Genomic DNA, 20,791 nt, shown 5'->3' with positions numbered 1-20,791 from the left:
ATGATGCAGGTATTTAAGAAATAGAACCAGGGAGTGATATTTAAAATAATATTCAGTACATTTAAATCCACCAAAATTTAAATCTTCTACACAAAAAAGACTGGAGAGCATTACAAATTCTGAAGCACTTGGAACATAATAGGATAGTCACTAAAAATTATATTTTTGTTAATTATGAACTAACAGTACAAGTTGGTAATGGGAAATGGATAATACTGTATTTTGGTTCCCTTTATTCTTCCTGGTGACTTAATTTTTTCTTCTCCCATTTACTGTTAATCCTGTAATGTCTTGCTTACTGATATTTGCTATTGCTAACCTGCTGTTTGCTGATCTATATTTTCCTAAAGTTAGACTGAATAGAAACTTCAGGCTTGTGTTAATATAAAAAAAAAGAGCTATAAATTCAATGATAAGATTTAATTAATCTTTTATTATTACCATCTTTGAAGTTCAGGTGATAAATTGCAGGCTTGGCCAAAAGTACTTCTTCTGATTCATTGCTAGAGGCCAGCACTTCATGTATCATCAAAAGTGGACAGCTTTCTTTATTTCATGGGTTATTTAACTTGAGAAAGGGAAAGTAACACAAACCTTAAATTTCTTATTCCAGCTATTCTTTTTTAGGAGCCAAAGTCAACATTTTTATTTCCCTAGAGCCTCTCACTTTCACCGTGGAATGTTTAGAAACTGAAATTTCTTCTTTTTTAACGACCAGTTTGTCTGTGCAAATGCACTGGATTTGTTGAGCTAATGCTGTTTTTCTGGATCTTTCCTTCTTTCCCTGTCTGTGCTTCAATGCCTCCCCAACTTTGCAATGTAGCAAGCTGAGCAGTTGTTCAATCAGATGTACAACCCAGTAAGTCATTTCTGAAAGTTCCCGCTGTAACATATCAAAGCATGAGGATCCATTGATCACATGTCACGGTGTACCATACTGGGGAGGTTTTAAAAATAGTTATGAGTCTCTTCCCATTTCCGTTTTGTCAAAAGAAATGATCTGTGCAAAGGCCACTGCCATTTCTTTTGAATGTGAAATTTAAAAATTAAGAACTCAAGAAAATATTGCCAGCTCTGCTATCACATCCTTCTAAACTTTATAGAAAAGCTGAGGTCAGCTGCAGATCTGGGCTCAGGGAATTCTTTCTTAGATCCTTCTAACTCAGAGTTACCTATGTGAAATGGGATAGCATTTCATAAAGTAGCAAGCAGCTCGATGTAAATTATATACAAATGATAGAAGTTAAAATAGGTTTAGATTTAAAAATAGGGCTATGCTCTTTGAAATTGGTAAATGCTGAACATTATTGTGGGTTTTGTAACAGTTAAAAACATGTCATTTGGCCGAGGACAAACTAAAATATAGCCTCCTAATAACAGATAATAACAATTCTGATTATAGCTTAATGGTACACAAAACAGGTAACTAGTAAAAATATATGTAAAATGGCTAGCCCAGATGCCACCACTGATTTTTTTTATCCTAATGACAGGTGTGCATTTATATGAAGCAGTTTATTTGTTTTCTTTAACTTATTAAAGAAGAAAGACCTTTTTGTTTTGTCAACTCAACTGGCTTACTGGGTGAAATATTACCTAAAGGTGACCAGAATTTGTCAGTTGGTAGATGTGATCTGTGCTATAATGCATTCTAGTTACCTCCTGTTTATGAATTCACATCATGGGAAGAATAGCATAGATAAAAGAAACAATTCAGCCAACAGCTTTTTGTTAAGCTGTTATTCCAGGTTACATCCAGCATGATATACAAGATGCTTGGGTGTATTTAATTAGATTCAACCTCCACTCTCCAAACTTTAAAACAAATTTTGTTTTCGCAAACAATTTCTCAATTTCAGTTGGTGTATCTTTATTAACCTCTTTCCCCAAATACGATTTTTAGTAGACCAGGAAAAATACTCCAGATTTCCTTTCCCTTAACATTTGAATGGGAATGTTAGTAAGCAGGCTCAAAACAATGGGTAGGTGAAGAAGGACAAAGCTTGGAATATCTTTAAGCTTGAAAATTGACCCTGGGAAAAATAAGTATTTTCATTAGATCATTTTTAAAAGATGTAAAGTAATCCCACTGAAATTGTTTCACATTTACTAAAGACAGGAAGAAAACCAAAGTATGTCACATTTTGGGCGTGTGCAGGACATTTTTTCCTGTAGCAGCAAAGATTTATCAGGACCACAATAGGATTTCAGCATCCCTGTCAGGATAGGTAGGACCAAAGAAATACCTCTGTTAACCTTTAGATCATTTCCAGAAATTTTGACAATATGGCATTTATTGGACTTTGCCTTCATATTAACCACAGTGGTGGGTCTCCAGGAAGCAAAAACAAACTTTACTCCTCAAATTAATGAAGCTAACCCATTGGTTTGGCATCCTGGACGTATAGCCAACCTCTCATTATTTTAACTCTCCCTGTCTGCAGATATTCTCAGGGTCCAGTTCTTTTTGGAACTGATAGGGATACAGCATGATAGATTTTCTATCCTTAAGAGTCTTTTAAAAAATAATCATGTTTTCCTGGTTATAAAAATAACATATGGTCACAGTGGAGAATTTACAAAAGTATAGAATTATTGGAGAAAATAAAAATAACAGGATGTCTTACAACACAAAGATAATCACTAGGAACATCTGTGTGGTTCCCTACCCAGACATCTTTTTGTTATTCTTGTCCTTTCCTTTCTCCCTTTGTCTTCTTTCTTTCCTTTCTCCCTTCTTCCCCCTACTTCCTTTTTTACTTTCTTCTGTCTCCTTTCTTCTCTTTTATTCTTATTTAATACTCTTATTTCTTTTCACCAAATTGTGTCAATGTTTATTGAGTTGTAGATCCTGTTTTTATAACATTTCATCAGCATTTTCTCTAGTAACTGTTATTCCAAAACACTGTCTTAGGGATTATGTGATATTTTACTGTATTTACTCATTCCCCAAATGTTGCTCATCCCTTTCCTCCTTTTTTTTTTTTTCTTTGCCATTATATAATGCTCTGAAAAACATCTTTCCATATTAATTTCCAGACATTTCTGTTTTTCATGGAATAAGTTCCTGGTAAATGACTTTTGAAAGGTCCCGATAGTTCTTGCTAAGATGTATTTTAGAGAAATTCTGGCATTGACACTTCCAACACAATGAAGGCAGCCTTTCTGCCACACCCAACCAACATGGAAAACTGCTATTTTACATAACTTGGACAAATGTGTAGATGGATTTCTTTTTTCTTATTTTAACTTTATTTTCTTTTATTACTAGAGTGGTTGAGGTTTTTAGTAACTTTATCAGCTGTTGGTATTTTTCTTCTCTTAATTGTTTCTTTAAGTCACATAAGCACTTGTTTTTGAGCTTATCATTTCATTCATTGGTTTCTATGAGTCATTCTTTGCTTTATATAGAATCTTTGCCAGATTTGTGATAAAATTTCATTGAAGTATTTTTTAAATAAGTAAAACTATTTTTAGGTTTCTTGGCTTGTGTTTCCCTGTATGATTTTCTCATTTCCTTTATGCTTAGAAGTCATTATTGGATTTCAAGAATAGACACCTACATTTAAAATTTTTTTAATGTTACCTTTCACATCAATTTAACCCCTTTAGTTTATTTTGATTCATTTTGAAAGGTGAAGTTTTCACGTATATATTTTTTAAATGATTTGAATGATTATCTAATTATCCCAGTACCATTTATCAACTAATTCTTTATCCACTGATCTTGATACTGTTCATTGTATGTCTCATTTGGATGAATGTCTTAGTTTCTGAGATTCCATTTGGTTTTATCAATGTCTGTTGCTTGTTGAGTCAGAATTTTAATTATTGTTGCTTTATAATATTTTCAAAATATCTAGTGAAATAAATTCCACCCTAGTTTGTTTCTACTTTTCATTTTGGTTTGTTTTAGTATTATTAACCTTTAATTTTCTATTATTTCAAGTAAATTTCAGGATCACCCTTGTCAACTAATTTGTTAATTTTTATTTGAATTATACTCAACCTATAAAATAATTTTAGAATGATATCTTTCCAATATTATTTCTTCCAGTTCATGAACTTGATACAACTTTTGTTTATTTCAGAGATCTTTTACAGTAAAGGTTTGACATTTTTCTATTATAGGCTTGTGATAGTTCCTTTTAAAGATCCTAAGCAGTACTATATATATAATTGTTAAGTTACTAAAAATTTATGTTAGGTGAATTTTGGGGGAATGCTGTATTATTCCTTTTATTTTCTAACCAGTTATTGATACCTAAGAAATTTCTTTTATTATTATATGTTTATTTTGAATCAGGCCTCCCTATACATTTTGGTGAATTATAACTTAATTATTTTTGTTAAATAAGATCATCTTATAGTCAGTTCTATGCCCATTAATCTAAACTAAATCAGAATAAATAAAGATTTAGCTTTAAAGTCTTCCTGGGAACATTTTCTCCTAGAGTAGAAGTAAACCTACTTTTGAAACTCTTTAACTTTTACTTTAGTCACCCACGTAATACTAAGTGATGCTGTAATGCCATTTCGGACGAATCTAAAATTTTATCTTTGTATCCTTATTATTATAATAATAACCTTTCCGCAGCTTAACTATCAGTCTCTACTCCCGGAGGAGTTTTGTCTTGTCATTATAAACACTGTGCAGGCTATCTTCAGCTGAATTCTTTTTCTTCCCTTAGTTCTTAACTCCAGCAAATAATATGTTTTTTTTTTTCATCAGTCTCAAATACCTTCTTTGCTGTAACTCTAGTAGTTATTATTGCCCAGAGATGGTATCCAGAGGTCTCATAAATTTTTAATAAAACTTTAGAGCTTCTGGGTCCTCAGCTTAGTGCATAGTATAATATCCTTGTTGCTGCAAGGCAAATGACTGATTTGGAGGCCCTGGGGGCAACTTTGTGACTGGCCAGGGCCCACTTGAGACCCCTCTGATGTACCTCCACACCTGTGAATTTTTCCCCTTGCCTGGTCACTATCCACTGAAATCCTGTCTCTTCTGCAAACGCATCTTTTGCAGGGCTCACATTTTATGCACTGGTTTACAAGAAAAAGACCAAGCATTTTTCCAGTCTAGAGAGAGAAAAAAATCTTGTTAATGTTCAGTTAGGTCTTGTTGATTTATAGGACTGTGCAATCCCAAGAACATGGTGGACTGAATTATAAATGCTTTCACAGTCATTTTTAGGTACAATGGTTTATTTTTGCAATTTTTTTTGCCTATTTATGAAAATTATTTGATTCACTCATAGACTAGTCCCCCAACACAATGGAAAACTACAACTATTTAAGAGACAATTCATGGCATGCACACAGCATGTACTAACACATGCACCCACACAAACGCACACACCTCATACTTGCTCTAGGCTTTCAGTGTCTAAAGAACTCAAGTAATATGTGCAATAACACTGAAGATTTGAGGTCACATGTTTTATTTAAGAACATCCAGAGAACTTCAGTTCTCTATTTTGCTAATTTTAGGACATTTCATAGTTAGAAGGGATTACATTATAATTATATTTTTGTTTGAATGGTCTTAAAAAGTGTTAAGCATACAGATGATTCTTTTTATTTGTATATGTGTGACATAAGAAAAATTATTTTGAACATTTGTTTATTTATAAATAGCCTATGTGTTCCGTCTGTGAAAAATGTTAGATTTTAGAATAGTTGTTATAAAATGAAAATTGTGAGTATTTCAGATGTACTTAGCTAGAATTATAAAAGAAGAATTTCCTTTAGAAATAAGTAGTATAAGATTCAAAGACATATCATTGTTAGATTTTAATAAAGTATTGAGGCTCAGCTTTTATATTTTGTATTAATTGGATTTAAATAAAATGTAAATTTTATAATATGTTCTAGTTCTTTAATCATACAAACTTTATTTTAAAAAGTGATATTTTTAAAAAATGGGCACCTGGGAGGCTCAGTTGATTAAGCAACCAACTTCGGCTTAGGTCATGATCTCAGGGTCCGTGAGTTCAAGCTCCATGTCGGGCTCTGTGCTGACAGCTCAGAGTCTAGAGCCTGCTTCAGATTCTGTCTCCCTTCTTCTCTGCCCCTCTCCCCCTCACACTCTGTCTCTCTCTCTCTCTCAAAAATAAACTTTAAAAAATTTTTTTAAAAACGTAATATTTTGTTCATAAAGATGTGAAGAATGGAACTTTTTTTAGAATATTGAAATCAAATGTAATGTTTAAAGTAGTTTATATACCCTGTTCTGCTGTTCAGATAGGAAAGGAATTTTAAAGTGCTGTTAACAGACACCAACCCCCCAAAGTGCTGCAATCAGGAATCATATTTTCACTGTGCATAAATTTAGCAAATTATTGCTAAAACTCATAAGCATCAGGGAAGAAAAACTATCAGAGTCATTAGTTAGTGTTCTGCTTATACTTTACGATCACGACTAATCATTTGTTTATTTTGAAAGAAATAGTTTTTTTAAAATTGTTAGGCCCTATTTCAAAGAGAGAATGCTATATAATATTATAATTGAATATTCCCTGCCCAATTTTCACAGCAGGTTTCTGGGCCAAAGTTAATGTTTTCCTTTTAAGCACTTAGAATGATGAACTGGAGTTTTACTGAATATAATCAATGTCTAACCTTTATAAGAGAAGTAGTAATAAACTTGCGATTTTTCATATTGATGATATCACTCTCCGGTTTGCCTTAAGCCACTTTTTGCTCTTTAATTTAAATATAACATTAGCTTGAAACTTTGCCTTATTTCCTAAAATAGTTCTAAATTCTATAATTAAAATAGCCACTAGGTATTGTTATGTACTACTTGTCCTAAGTCATGACCAGATTTCTCTTTTGTGCTTGAATCAGGCTTTCAAAGTCAGTTTCATCAAAATTCCAAGGCTTGCCCACATCATTGAAGCTCCCAAGTTTGTTTTGATTTTTCCCACTTGTGGGGACATTTCCTTACATGTGGAAATATAGGAAACATAATTGGGGGATCCTCAAAACTTACTGATCTAATATGTAATACAGACATTTCTGAAATATTCTTTCCCTAATTTCTGTGTTTCTGAGATGCTTGAGAGTTGCTGTCAAAGTTACCAGAAATATTTTGAGGCAGAACCAGATATCTAGATTTGCCTTTAAACCAACTGGTTTCAATCAGAAAAATTAAATCTCTACATTAAAAAAAGAATGCTTATTGATATTTTTTTGGTTTTAATGACTGGTGAATATCTTTGAAAGTGATGATATTCTTACCTATATCTATGATAATAAGTAACTTCTAAAACCATTAAATCCCCACCAATCTGTATTTTCAAGAGCTAGATTCCCCACTAATACAGATAGGGGACAAAGTTGATGTGCCTTAGTAGAATGCAATGGGCAATCACTTCTTGACCTTTAGGGGGTGCTAATTTGAAATCAACGCATCCATAAGGAGAAAGAATTACTGTGTATTTTTACTTTAAACCTTGAATGGGACAGAATGCCATGCTAGGAATTTGTACAGATAATCATTACTCAAATATATTTATTATTTTTGTCTTCAGTGTCTAAAGTAACCAGCCATTCTAGGTTAAAGAACCCATGTTATAATTTGAAAAGGCAAGAGTATTGCTAAATGCAAATAAAGTGCTTCCTTCACTTCATTTTTAGAGGAGGCTCTGGCCTTATAACTTGGATGGAAGCATAGCTTTATAAGCTCAATCTCCTCCTGTATTTCTTTAGTATATGTAGTATAACCCTCAAGTCCATAGATCACAATATAACACACTCATGTAATGCTGGTTAACAATTTTAGCCCATCCTCTGAAAAGTTATGATTCAAGCCGAATGGAGGTGGCTACCTACAATATCTTTTATGAATTCTGTGGAGACTTTTGCCTCCACTACTCAGGTTGGATAGGGGGCTTACCAGCTGTCAGTCATGTGAAACTCATCCCTTGAATCTTTTCATGGACACTAATGATGACCCAGAAGCAATTGTTACTTGCCCATCTCTATACAACTCTTTTTTAATGCTTTCTATTGACTTACAAAAATTTTTTATAGGGTATCTATTTACACCTTTATTTAATTACCCTTCCAAAAATCCTGGCACGTATCATTGATATGGAGATGTATTTAACTCAAAAGTATTCTTGCAGTTGCCCATTCCTTTTAAAAAGAAGAATTACTGGCACCCACAAGTATTATCTAACAGATACCAGGCTAACTGTAAACTTGACTATGATCTCTTTTAATAACATGATCTAATTTTAGTATCACTTGAGGCCAACAGTGGCCTAGATTGAGGTATGTCTTTTGCTAGGCTTTCTGTACTTCGAAACATCCCATGAATCCTTTAACAGTATTCATTTGTTGGGTTGAAAAGAATACCAACCCACCTAATTTCACCTGGTGTCGAAAGCGGGCCTTAGATTATCTTCTCTTCACAGAGCTAAAAGAAGGAATGTGTTCAGATACCCATCCACCAGCAGACTGCTTTTTCTGTAAGCCTAGCAGGAGGCTTCTCTAAGGTGTATGTAGTATCTGGAAGAAAAACTAAATAAACCCATGAACTTAGCTGTATAACAAGCCATACCAATGGGATGCATATGGTAAAGTAATACTCATAATAAGAATACAAATGAATAATACCTTCCCTATGTTTGTTATTTGGTAGTTTTTGCTGTCCTTGGAGAGGCTAACCCCTTTGTCCATAGTAGTCATAAGACAGGGCTAAATTTAGAATCTAGGTCTTGCAACTAGTAATCCTGTACCCATTTATTAAAAGTAATGATAATAATAATCATAAGAATAAAAACAACCAAAATAAAGCACAGTGGCTAACTGAACTGCTAGCTCTTTGCGAATCTTTAAATTAGAGTCAAGAGGGAATCTTAAATCAGAAACACACAATCAAAACCTATTTAAATTTCTTATGTTCTAGCTTCTTATTACTCAGTTCATGAGTCCTTTTTTTAAAGATCTTAATATTATTGGTTGGGTAGTTTGAGAAAAATGTCATGAGAAGCTTTCTAGCTGCCATAAAATAATGGTAACATAGCATAAAAGTGGAAGAGAATTAACATGAATATTTTGTTTTCTTTTTCTTAGCAGTTTTTAAAATTTTATATTTTAAGTGCTTTTCTGATATAAGAGAAATGAGTTGATTGTTATCACAAATAGAAGTAGGTATATGAAATAGTTATTTTCTTTTAAAATAGAGTGTCTACTCTGTATTTTAAAAGTGGAGATTAACAAATTTAAATATTCATTACTTCAATTTAAAATAAAATTGTTAGGTGAATAAACTTCTAAAGGCATATTAGCTCAGGATTCTCTTTCAGATTATTTAAATTATACTGAAAAAGCTCAGTAATCTATTAGAATAAAACCTAATGCATATACTAAGTAAACAAAAATAAATGTTTTCTGAGAAGTGTTGGTAAAAGGGAATAAACCAGTACCTGATAGTAGTATGTTGAACTGATAAATTTTTCCAAGTTCTTTTGCATAGTTGAGTTTATGTGTTGAGTAAGGAAATCTTAGATTAAAGAACATGAAAGCAAATTATATTTTCCTATCCTCATGCTTAAATAATATGTTACATGCAAGAATATTATTCTAAAAATGATTTTGTCATAAATAAGAAATTTCTTTTTATACTAATTTTTTTAATTTATTTCAACTAAATCATTGCAAAAAAACTGTCAACCTTGTAATAGCAGTGTTAGTGTTAATTTTTCTAACCATGCATGATTCATTTAACCCCACAGTAGCTGTAGCTTGCTTGCCTTGTTTTTTCCCTGAAATTAAAAAAAAAAAGTTATAAAAACACGATGAACATCTGTTCTATATAGCAAGACAGCAGAACAACTTAAGTCCTAATAAATTGTTAACATTGTATTATTTCACACATGGATTTTGGAGATACATACATATATGACTTCTCAGAACTTTCTCTGTTGAATGTGCACTGTTGTTAAACTACTTGTTTTTTCCCTGCCTACTCTTTGAAGAAGTCAATTAGGAATAATGGGAAACAAGGGGTAGGCAAAACATTGCAGTGCAGTGTTCTTTCCATCTGTCTGAGAATATTTCAGCCAAAAGTTTATTTTGGGAAAAAAAAAGCCATAACACACTTTCAGACACACAAAACCACAAATACTTTGGCTGCAAATTATTCTGCAGTGTTGTTGCTGTGTTGTTGCCTGTGTATGTTTTTGTGTGTGAAGCTGCCACCCACCCATGCATGTGTTTGCAGATTCTTGTCTGTGTGCTTGTTCATGAATTAGCTCATCCTCCTCCTGGTTAAGGTTAAATTTCATCAAGAGAACAAGAATTTATGGGTATGACTGTTAGCTGGAAAGCCCTTCCTCACTTGCAAGTCTGTCTTTCAACCTACATCTTCTGCTGAAATCTCTCAGTGGGATGAAGTGTTCAATGAACAGTCAACCAGTCTCTTATATGTTACCGGGCTTTACATATACCCTTGCTGGTTCTTGGAAAAATAATTTAATATTGTTTTATCTCAGTTTCTCTACTGGAAAAGGAAGCTGTTGGTATGAATCTCCTCCTTAACTGTGAGGAGTCGAATTGTCTTCGTTCTGCTTGCCAAAGCGTCAGGAATAAAGATGTCACAGTCTCTACTCCCAACCATCCCCCATTTTTTGGTGGGGGAAAAATACCCCAAAAGTAGTAACATTTAATGCAACAAAATATTAACAATAAAAGAAACTTCCCTGTGAAACTGTAATATAATTTAAAATCAGCATTGTTCCAAGGGAGCTGAAATGTAGGATTTTCCATTTTGCCTTTTAACTGACAGTATACCCATAATTCTTGATGGTTATTATTTTTTCTCCAAAGATAATTTCTGGGCCATTGGTGACTGCACTACCTATTGTTCTAAATTGTTGTCTTAACTACATTCTTTAAAAATATAATGTTGAAGGCTCATAATATTGAAGATGACTCCAGGATGAACCCTGAGTTTGCAGACCGGATAAAACAACTTGATAAAGAGGCATCTTACTACCGTGATGAGTGTGGCAAGGCCCAAGCGGAAGTCGACCGGTTGCTGGAGATCCTCAAGGAGGTGGAGAATGAAAAGAATGACAAGGACAAGAAGATTGCAGAACTTGAGAGGTAAGTTCTGCAGTCATGTTATGAATTGTCAGCAATGAGTGAACATGGGCTTAAGTTGCCCATCGCAGGTGGTGGGGGATTTGGAATGCGCATTCCTATTTCAAGTTGGAAACAAAGAATGGGGCCTGTTAGGGATGATGTGTTTCTCTAGGACATTCAAGAAACCAACTGGCTTATCTTTTGAGTGCTTATGTACTTCTTAAGTGTTTAAGAAAGAAATGGCCAAGTTTCTTGAGTGATGTCCTGATTTCACATTTGGGACAGCAAAGTGTGTGAAAAATTGAGGCTATGACTACTTGAAACCTTAGTAGTGGTTGTTGTTGCTGTTTTCCCATAAAAGACAAGCATTTGTGGTTTAGGTTTGTTTCAGGCAAAGAATATGGAAGAATATATTTGGAAATTCATTCAAGATAGGAGAAAGGGAAAGGAGCTTGCATCCTTTGGATGTCTTTTGGCACACCACAACACATTCATCTTGGGATGTATCTTGTAAGAGGACCTTATAGCATTTGTTAAATAAATATGTTTGAATAGGATCTAAGGCAGGTCTACCTGATAGCAGATTCTGTCTAAAAACAAAGATGGTTGTATCAGAATTCCAGAACATTTAGATTTTCAGATAAATCATATCCATATTGTATTTAGGTATAGGATAGACTCTAAAAATAAGCTTTCTATCAATGCTTTTTCCTATATTTTATATAAGGAAAGAATTTCTGAATAATCTTACGTAACTCCATTACCTCTGAGGATTTCTTACTGGTTCAGCAATAAGGCAGAATTTGTCTTTCCTAGATTCAGTCCATATGGAAGAGATCAACAAATTTTAAATAAATCAGTGAATGTTTGCCAGCTCTGATCAAGACACTTGTGAGGCCTGAAAGGACGTCAAGACGTGCAGAATAGCTCCCTATGGCCTTGTGGAAAGCTCACGGGCTGTACTGACAAAAAGACCTGGGTTCAAATTTTGCCTCTGCTTCGTGCCAGCTGTGCACCTTAAATCTTGTTAGAAATGAATCTCTAGGGGCGCCTGGGTGGCACAGTCGGTTAAGCGTCTGACTTCAGCCAGGTCACGATCTCGCGGTCTGTGAGTTCGAGCCCCGCATCGGGCTCTGGGCTGATGGCTCGGAGCCTGGAGCCTGTTTCCGATTCTGTGTCTCCCTCTCTCTCTGCCCCTGCCCCGTTCATGCTCTGTCTCTCTCTGTCCCAAAAATAAATAAACGTTGAAAAAAAAAAAAAAAAGAAATGAATCTCTAACAATCTCTTAAAATATATCATACTTTTCAGGTGCCAGGTCCTGGTGCAACAGTTCTATTATTAGAATAGTTGAATGCTAAAACAAGTAAATACTCAAGGTTAAGTGGCCATGTATTAAATGGATAGGTTAATTCTCAAATTTTCAACATTTTCAAACATAGAATTTAATGTATTCAGATTCCAAGTCAATTAGTATTTCACTTAAAATCTTAGTATTAGTTCAATGATAATCAGAATTTTATATAGTGTGACCAATTTTAGCGATTAAATCAAGAATTTCTTTTCCTGACTAAGCATACAAATTAAAATCCTTAAGGGCTTAATTTTAATTTTAAGATATGGGAATGTTCTCTCAGTCTATTGGTTCCTAAAAACACTTTTTAATTTAATTTAATTTAATTTATTATTAATTAAATTTTTTTAAATGTTTATTTATTTTTGACAGAGAGAGAGCGAGCGAGTGAGCAGGGGAGGGGCAGAGAGAGAGGGAGACTCAGAATCCAAAGCAGGTTCCAGGCTCTGAGCTGTCAGCACAGAGCCCTATGTGGGGCTTGAACTCATGAGCTGCAAGATCATGGCCTGAGCCAAAGTCAGATGCTTAACTGACTGAGCCACCCAGGCACCCCATCACTGTTAATTTTAGATGTATCTACATGGCTACCTTGGAATTATACATTAGTACCAAAACTTTCCTTAAAAAGCTAATGTAAAGTCACAGGGAAGTTATGATCACATCTCTTTTATTGGTGAGGAAACTGAGACCCTGTAAGGTTGAATTACCTTCTGGAGATTGGTCCTGTGGTCAGAAAAAGGCAAAACTGTAATGTATGTTTCCTGACTCCTAGTCTTATTATTCTGAGAATCTGTGAGTCTTTGAAAGGTGTAATATTATCTATCCGCTAGATAATATTAATAATATTATCTATCCCCTAGATAATAATAATAATAAATAATAATAGTAATATTATGTATATTTTATGCTCACAATGTATATCAGGCACTTTCCTAGGCACTTGACCTGCAATACTTTATACCATTTAATCTTACAACACAGAAAGTATCATTATCTTCATTTTATAGATGAGAAAACTATGACTTATACAGATTAAGTAACTTTCTAAAATTTCAGAGTTTATAAGAATGAAAGTTGAAATTTGAACCCAGGTCTGACAGGTGAGTGACTGAGAATAATCCAATCTACCAGGGAGCTAGAAGGAAGAAGTTAGTCCAGTAGCACTAAATAGTCACACAACTGGCAGAGAGGCATCGCTGCTGGGCCACAGGAGATCTGTCTCATCTTTATTAGCTTTCATGGAAGCAAGTGATGGGCTCCACATTTTGAAGGCATTTTTCTGTACTAACCCAGCTCCCTAGAACTGTAACTGAAAAATCAGGATCAGCTACTATAAATATTTGTATAAAAATAGCATTGTCTTAGTTGGACAAACAGGTCTTAGCTGGACACTAGTGCCATTAAATCATCAAAAATATTCACATTTTAATATCCTCAATATGGAATGCATTAAAACAACAGTGATTTTATAGGCATTTATCTTTATGTACTTTCTGCACATTTTCTTTATCTCTGTCTTTGCCTTTCCTTAAAGCTGACGCCTCCCAAGCACTGTAATTCATTAAACGTGTGGTGGGACTTGAGTCTGTCCCAGTTCTCTGCCTGCCTGTATCTTGGGTCCAGCAGCAGAACATAGTCTGGGAAATGTCTGAGCTCCAGCCCCAACCCAGGCCCTAAAGGAGGTGGGGGTAGAGAGCAAGAGGGAAAGTTTCTTGGGAAAAGGAGAGCTCAGCCTTGGCCTGCCTTTCTGAAGTGTTATCTGCTGAGCTACATGTGTATTCTGACCAAAACATCTTCCTCGTTTGTCAGGCAGCCCTTTTGAAATTGGGCAGTGTCTCCATTTTCTGGCTTAAACTACAAAATTCCTACCTCATATTGTTGGGAACTAAAGATTTCTTAGCAATGTGACATATATCTCCATTTTGGAGTCATGGAGGAGTGTTTGCAATTAAGTTTGTGATTTTGAAAACCAAAAAATTGAACTTGAAATAAATTTGTGGTCTCTGGTCTGTAATGTGACCTACCAGAGTGAAAAGACTTCTTTTTAAAGGCAGCAAATGTTAAAATATTCCAGAACTTCAGTCATGTGCAACAAAAGGTTCAGGGTTAGTAATAATATAACTCAAATGACACGGACACTGGCCTACTTCTCTCTTAGAGGGCAATTCTTGTTTGTTTTCTACTCTGATAATCTTCCCATTTTTTATTTTCTCCACAATGTATATATTCAAAATAGCATCTGCCTGGCCCTTACATGGATGCATTTACCTCTTAAATTCCACATGAATGATGGTTTTCATCAGCCATTGAAAATTTTGCTTTTCAAAATGCATATTGTACAGTGTGATCCCCATGTGCAGTCTTTCTTATAAAGTCTTGCACTTGATGCTGATGGCTCAGCAGGGAGCTTCTGCCTTGGACAGCAGGGGACTCTGGGGAAGTTTGACACCCGTGGGTGAAGGACTTTGAGCATATCTCTGAGGGTTGGTCCAAATCAGGTCGAAGTCTTTATTTGATCACCAGTGCTAGATACCACGTATGCTATATGATCAGATAGGCAATTAAACATTAGAGGGAGTGAAATATGTGGTCTTTCTGTGTCAGTGCCCATCAAGGGCTCTGAGTTTAGAGTTTCAGAATTAATTCTGCCTTAGGGAAAAGAGAGAGGTTAATAGAGCTCTTGTCAAACAAGTCCAGCTGCTACTGGATTTCTGACATCTCACCCATGGGAAGGAATTGGTCAGGTAACCTTTCATGTAATTATCTTAAATATGTTAAGGGGGGGTTGTTGGTATATGTCTAGAAGACAGGGAATTCCCAAATCAAGCCCTCAATCGCATCCCTCCCCACTGTGGAGAGGAGAGTGGGTCCTTCAGTGTTCTACTCCTAAGACATAATAACATTGGAATAGAAAACAGGTAGCACTTAATTAACTGGATCAAGACATAATGTCATCAGACATTCAGACATTTGAGAAATCATTTCAGATGCCTAAAAGCACCTTATCTAAGGTTGAGAAACAGACTATGATTTTTCCTTCTGAATTTGTTCAATAATGTGTTGACATAATTTCTCTGATGCCTTTCCTAACAGGTTTTACAAAATGTAGACTGAAGCTTTACTTAAAAAAAAAATGATGATACTGTGTTCTAGAAGTCTCAAGATATGTCAGAGAAACCTGATACTAGTTCTGTTTGTTTTGATATAAACTCTTCTTTCTGAGAGATTTTTATTTATGTTTGTTAAAGTGTTTAAAGACCTTTCAATGAAACAAGTGGCTGATGGTTTTGCAACATCCCTAGCAACCCTTGGGGAAAGGTAATGGATATTATGGATGCCTTTGGGAATTTGATGAAAACTAGGAACCCTTGGAAAAGGCAACTAATCTTAAATATTTGCTTACTGTTTCAATTTAGGATTCTCTAAAGCTTGGCCATGGATCATAGTTTGATATACCTCTCTGATCAAGAAGGATTTGAAGGAACAGCTGGGGCCAGTGTCCCCACTCTGATCATGGCCTGATCTAACTTATTTTTGATCAGTTGTGTGTTCATGATCATGAAACACTCTGCAAAGGGACTTCAAATATGAGGGATTATTGAATCAATGCTTTCACCATGTGTTTAATCTTGAATTTTCTTTTTGAGTTTTATCATCATGGTCAACATTGTTTTCATTTGAAATGTTCTTATTTAAGCTTTCTCCGGATGATTTATTTTTCCTTTCTCTGTGAAATGCTTAAAATTACTTCTTAATAGTATGGAATGGTGGGAGTCCCATTGATAGATAGCTGGTAACCTGTTTGTATATCCACTTTGTTTTTTACAAAGAGCATTATATAGGTTAACAAAATGAATGTCCACTATATGCTCCTGTAGTAGCCTGAAGAGGATCATGACTTTTTTTTTCTTTTAATTTTTGCTTGATCTTGGACTTTATTGTTTTGACTTCTTAGAAGGGCATGTTAAATATTTTTGTACAAATAAGTTATCACGCATCTGGATATTTTCAGTGATGAAGTATGATCGTCATTTTCACAACTGAAAAAAATTACTCTCAGCTTTGTAAGTTGCTCTGTCCTTTTTTGGGAGGTTGATAGGAGGGCAACACCTCACCTGAAGCCCTTCTCACAGTGTCTTTGATCATTGCTAGGTGCCGTGCTTTGTGAGCATCGAAAATGGAAATCTTTGAACAGAAAGCCAAATTGCCCAGCCCCTTTTGTCTTTCAAGGAGGAAGGAAGAATATCTTATAAGATGGTTACTGGTTCAAATAAAATCTTTTCTGACATCAGTCCTTACCACCAGCTCTAATACCTTAGTAACCTCCATTTAAGTTTATAAAATAATAAAATTTTATATGCACATAGATAGGAACTTTCCCAATGAATAAACCACCAGAAAAGGGCAAATTCCAGCTCTTGGGTTGCTGGAGTACACCTCTGGTTCACACCAGTGCTTACAGTGATTATGCATATGAGAGCAGGTACTGGTTTCTTATGTATAATATTTAATAGAACAGCTTACAGTGTGTGCCCAGGGCTTTTTGAGGTAATATCAGATAAAAGTTGCTTTATTGCCTTCATTTGGTTATAAAACCTGCTAATATAACATCTGTTGGCTGTATGTTTAAAACTAATGCATTTCCTTCCTTTTATTCTCTTTTGCTATCCCTTTTCCTTTCTGCTTATCCTCCAAATTGCTGCTTTCACCCTTGCTCCAATCAGCTTGACTCTCAGGTCAGTACTTTGAGTTTTTCTTCTAACTGCCTTTCCCCCCCTAAGCTCAATTTATTGCTTGCACTTGTTTAACAAACACATTTCTGAAATGGTTTTCCTCTGGCCACCACATTTTTTTTCCCCATTTCATCCCATGCCTAGGGATGGTTTATTTTTATGAGAAAGCTGTATAGGTGGGAAAGGGCAAAGAAGAAGATGGAAATAAATCACTGTAGGATTATTTGATACATTTGATTTCTGGATTATACAATCAGTAAGAGAAATCAGAGTGAAAACTCCCTAGTGCGTTTCTCCTGAGCAGCTCAGAAAATTGATTGCATGATGATAAAACATGTTGCAGTGGAAAAAGCAAAATGCAGGATGCTAAATTTAACCTAGGAGAACAAAAGATTTGCCTGTGACACAGCAACTCAAAAGCTGAATTTAATAGTGCAAACCACTCAGACTTTTTGCTTAATAAATCACTATGTTTTGAAAGATTTATGATACTTTTTTAAAAGTCACTTTTGAAAATTATCAGTGTGTTGGTAACATATTGTACACACATGTTATTTCCTGTCATTGTTTTGGTTTTTGACTTTTTTACTTCATTTTTATTAGCCATAAGACATACTTTAATTACCTAGGGCATAGCATATGGAACCAAATATAAAACTCGATTCCATGTTGACTATGTACACCCCAATATTAAGAAGCAAACTGAATGTTTTGCTTTAGAAACACATCCCAGATTTGATTCCTCTAAGATAGGGGTCCAAGTCAGTAATTTGTTCTCCTTTAAGTCAAGCAAGGCTTCTCTTTACAATAATATGCAGTAATATCTATTGATTTCTTCAGTCAATGAATTTACCAAAAGGTACTTGCTGTATGTTTTGAACTACCAAAACTTGGAAGAAAAAGACTCAAATTGATAGCCAATGTGGTTGTTCTTTTGAGAGGCAAGCGATACTATTTTCTTCTCTTTATTTAGTGTCTGCGCCTATTTATTCTGTCCAGTGCTTATCACCTAAGCCACCAGACCAATACATTTATGCTAACAGCAAGTGATTTCAAAATGAGGCCTCCTGCCTACACACCAGTTTTGTCCCACTGTCTGCTCCCAATCCATGTGGCTCATAGACCTTGAAAATGAAACTACATCTCTGCTATTCCCACATACCACACTGGGTGTCCCACAGGAACTGCCTTGAACTTCAACACACTGAACAAAGCCCATTCTCAAGAGTTCACGAGAGATCTAAACAGAGGTTAAAAGCATGGTCCTACAGAACTGCTCTCATCCAAAAGCTAATGACAGTTCATTAACTTTCTGGTGCCCCTATATGCAGAGAGAGACCTAATAATGAAAGAGAGGAGGAGCTTGGCCACATGGCATCCAAACCTTTCCTCCAAGTTTTGGATCCGCTCTTTTAATGAAGCTTTTTAGCCTTTGTCCTTGCGTATGTTTTTTGTTTTCTTTTTCCTTTTGCCTTCGCTCTGCTCCTCCTAATCTGCACCTGTTGATATTGAAGCCCTTGAGACCAGGAACCCCTTTTTCTCTCACACCTCATGTTCCCTGCCAGGGTCTTCAGATGTTGTCCACAGGCATTCTACTATGTCTTATATGTCGGGGACTGTATGGTGTAGTACTTAGTTTTTTCCTCATTCATGGTGAATGAACATGAACTCTGGCTCTCAGAAGAGAAGATACAGGATTAGGGCTGGGAGAGGTTGTGGGTGACAAGGGGTCTATCTACAGGGGGCTTGGTGTGTTGATTGGTTTTGGTAAAATGTTCAGGCCAGGTCCGTTGTGTGAACTATATGGGCAAATCAAGATTCAGATCATTTCAATATCATTTAACCTCTTGCCCCATAAGCACACAATGGAGAAAATGTGCAATCATTGTAAACAGTCTCTTGTTATATTTTTAGTGTAAGAGAAATTGGGCAGCCCTGCTTTCCTGGAAACAAAAATGTCTATAGGTCTTGGAAGCTTTCTTGAGCTTTGACAAGTTTCCAGAGTTAACTGTGCTCCCCCCTGCCCCAATCACTCCAAGTTTACCAGTTAAAATAAAATGAAATGTAACAATTCTGGAGGGGAAATGGGTGAGGGATGGGTTAAATGGGTGATGGGTATTAAGGAGGGCACTTGCTGTAATGAGCACTGAGTAGTGTATATAAGTGTGAATCACTAAATTTTACACCTGAAACTAATATTACACTATTTTAACTAAGTGGAATTTAATAAAAGCTTGAAAAAGGAAAAAAATAGTTAAGGGAAAAAAATGAAATGTAACAATTGAATTGAATACAGGACCTCTGGCTAGCGTACTTTCTTTATATGACTTATAATTGAGATACATATATTTGTGTATGTATGCATACACATATGTGTGTATATACATATCACATTTTTGTTAATGTTTTTTATTTATTTTTTGAGACAGAGAGAGACAGAGCATGAACAGGGGAGGGGCAGAGAGAGAGGGAGACACAGAATCTGAAACAGGCTCCAGGCTCTGAACTGTCAGCACAGAGCCCGATGCGGGGCTCGAACTCAGGGACCGTGAGATCATGACCTGAGCCGAAGTCGGACGCTTAACCGACCAAGCCACCCAGGCGCCCCTCACATTTTTTTTTTAATGTGTGGTCTTTCTTACCATAGAAGTTTGTAGTCTGCCCTGCACCTCCCTACCTCCCAATCTGAAGTTTGAAAACTTGACTCACTGTTGGGTCTCTTTTTCTGTGCTCTGGACACCATGGGAAATCTTCCCCTCCAACTACTATTTAAAATGGCCTCACTTCCTTTTCAAACTCTATACAGACTGTCCTGCTTGAATTCAGGTGGACAGATAATAAGTATCTGGTTTGGTAAAATGCAAATGTCATATTCCAAACTGGTCAGATTCTCACTCCAGAAAACTCCCACTTCTGTCAAGAATCTCTTTACACACAAACCAGTGGGAAGCTGGAGAGATTTAACAGGATCTCTGCATTGCACTCTGGGGGAGAGTTTATGTTGAAGTTTGCTCATTTCTAGGAACTATTTGTGAGATTAGTGTGTGACTTATGACAGATGACATTATCTAGATAAATGTATGCAACAACTGACCAAAAAAAAAGAAACAATATCCTTTGGGATTCACTTCTAAATCCTGCCAGAGAGTCAACCAAGTAAAACCAGAAGACTCAGAGCTTTCCTGGGCTCTCCCAGCCTCCAGTTTGCTTTGGATCTTGGGTCAGCTGCTTCCTTGCTTGTGCCTCAGTATCCCTTCTTGGAGAGGAAGGAGCTGTGTTTTGAGTGGGTCTCCTGGGATCCTCCCTGCACATATCCTGTGGGGGTACTGTTGGTGACAGGCTGTGTGCATCTCCCTGGCAAGCAGGCTCCAGCTGATGGCTGGCGCCTGGCAGCAGGCGTGAGCTCATTGTTACAGAGTCACTTCAAACACTTCTACCAAAATAAACTCTTTGTGATGTTTCCCCAGAGCTCAGTACTGCACTCTCAATCTCTCATTCTTCTAGCAAAGGATGAAGTCATTGCTCCCGGACCTCAGAGGTCTGTTACCCAAAGAAATAATGAAAAACAACTTGCCTAGAGCATCCCCTGCTGTCCTGCAGTTTGTTC

The 20,791-nt window shown here is 35.8% G+C and overlaps 1 protein-coding gene across 16 annotated transcripts in view; it reads left to right on the top strand.

Annotated features, from left to right (window-relative positions):
* The window catches only part of ERC2 (ELKS/RAB6-interacting/CAST family member 2), a 937,892-nt gene that overhangs the window by 460,167 nt on the left and 456,934 nt on the right, over window positions 1–20,791 (top strand). For 9 of the 16 annotated variants that reach the window (XR_006715875.1, XR_006715877.1, XR_006715878.1 and 6 more), the window contains 3 exons: window positions 824–859; window positions 10,928–11,121; window positions 17,176–17,187. Coding sequence is in view for 12 of the 16 variants with exons in the window: in XM_045493239.1 (XP_045349195.1) it covers window positions 824–859; window positions 10,928–11,121; window positions 17,176–17,187 (242 nt within the window). In the remaining 4 variants the exon portion in view is untranslated. The remainder of the gene's footprint in view (window positions 1–823; window positions 860–10,927; window positions 11,122–17,175; window positions 17,188–20,791) is intronic. The other 7 variants (XM_045493240.1, XM_045493236.1, XM_045493234.1 and 4 more) reach the window with 3 other exon arrangements.

This window comes from Leopardus geoffroyi, chromosome A2 (genome assembly GCF_018350155.1).
Source record: "Leopardus geoffroyi isolate Oge1 chromosome A2, O.geoffroyi_Oge1_pat1.0, whole genome shotgun sequence".
Classification (NCBI taxonomy): domain Eukaryota; kingdom Metazoa; phylum Chordata; class Mammalia; order Carnivora; family Felidae; genus Leopardus; species Leopardus geoffroyi.
The sequence above is the reverse complement of the archived record's forward strand: the minus strand, read 5'-3'. Positions and strand labels throughout refer to the sequence as shown.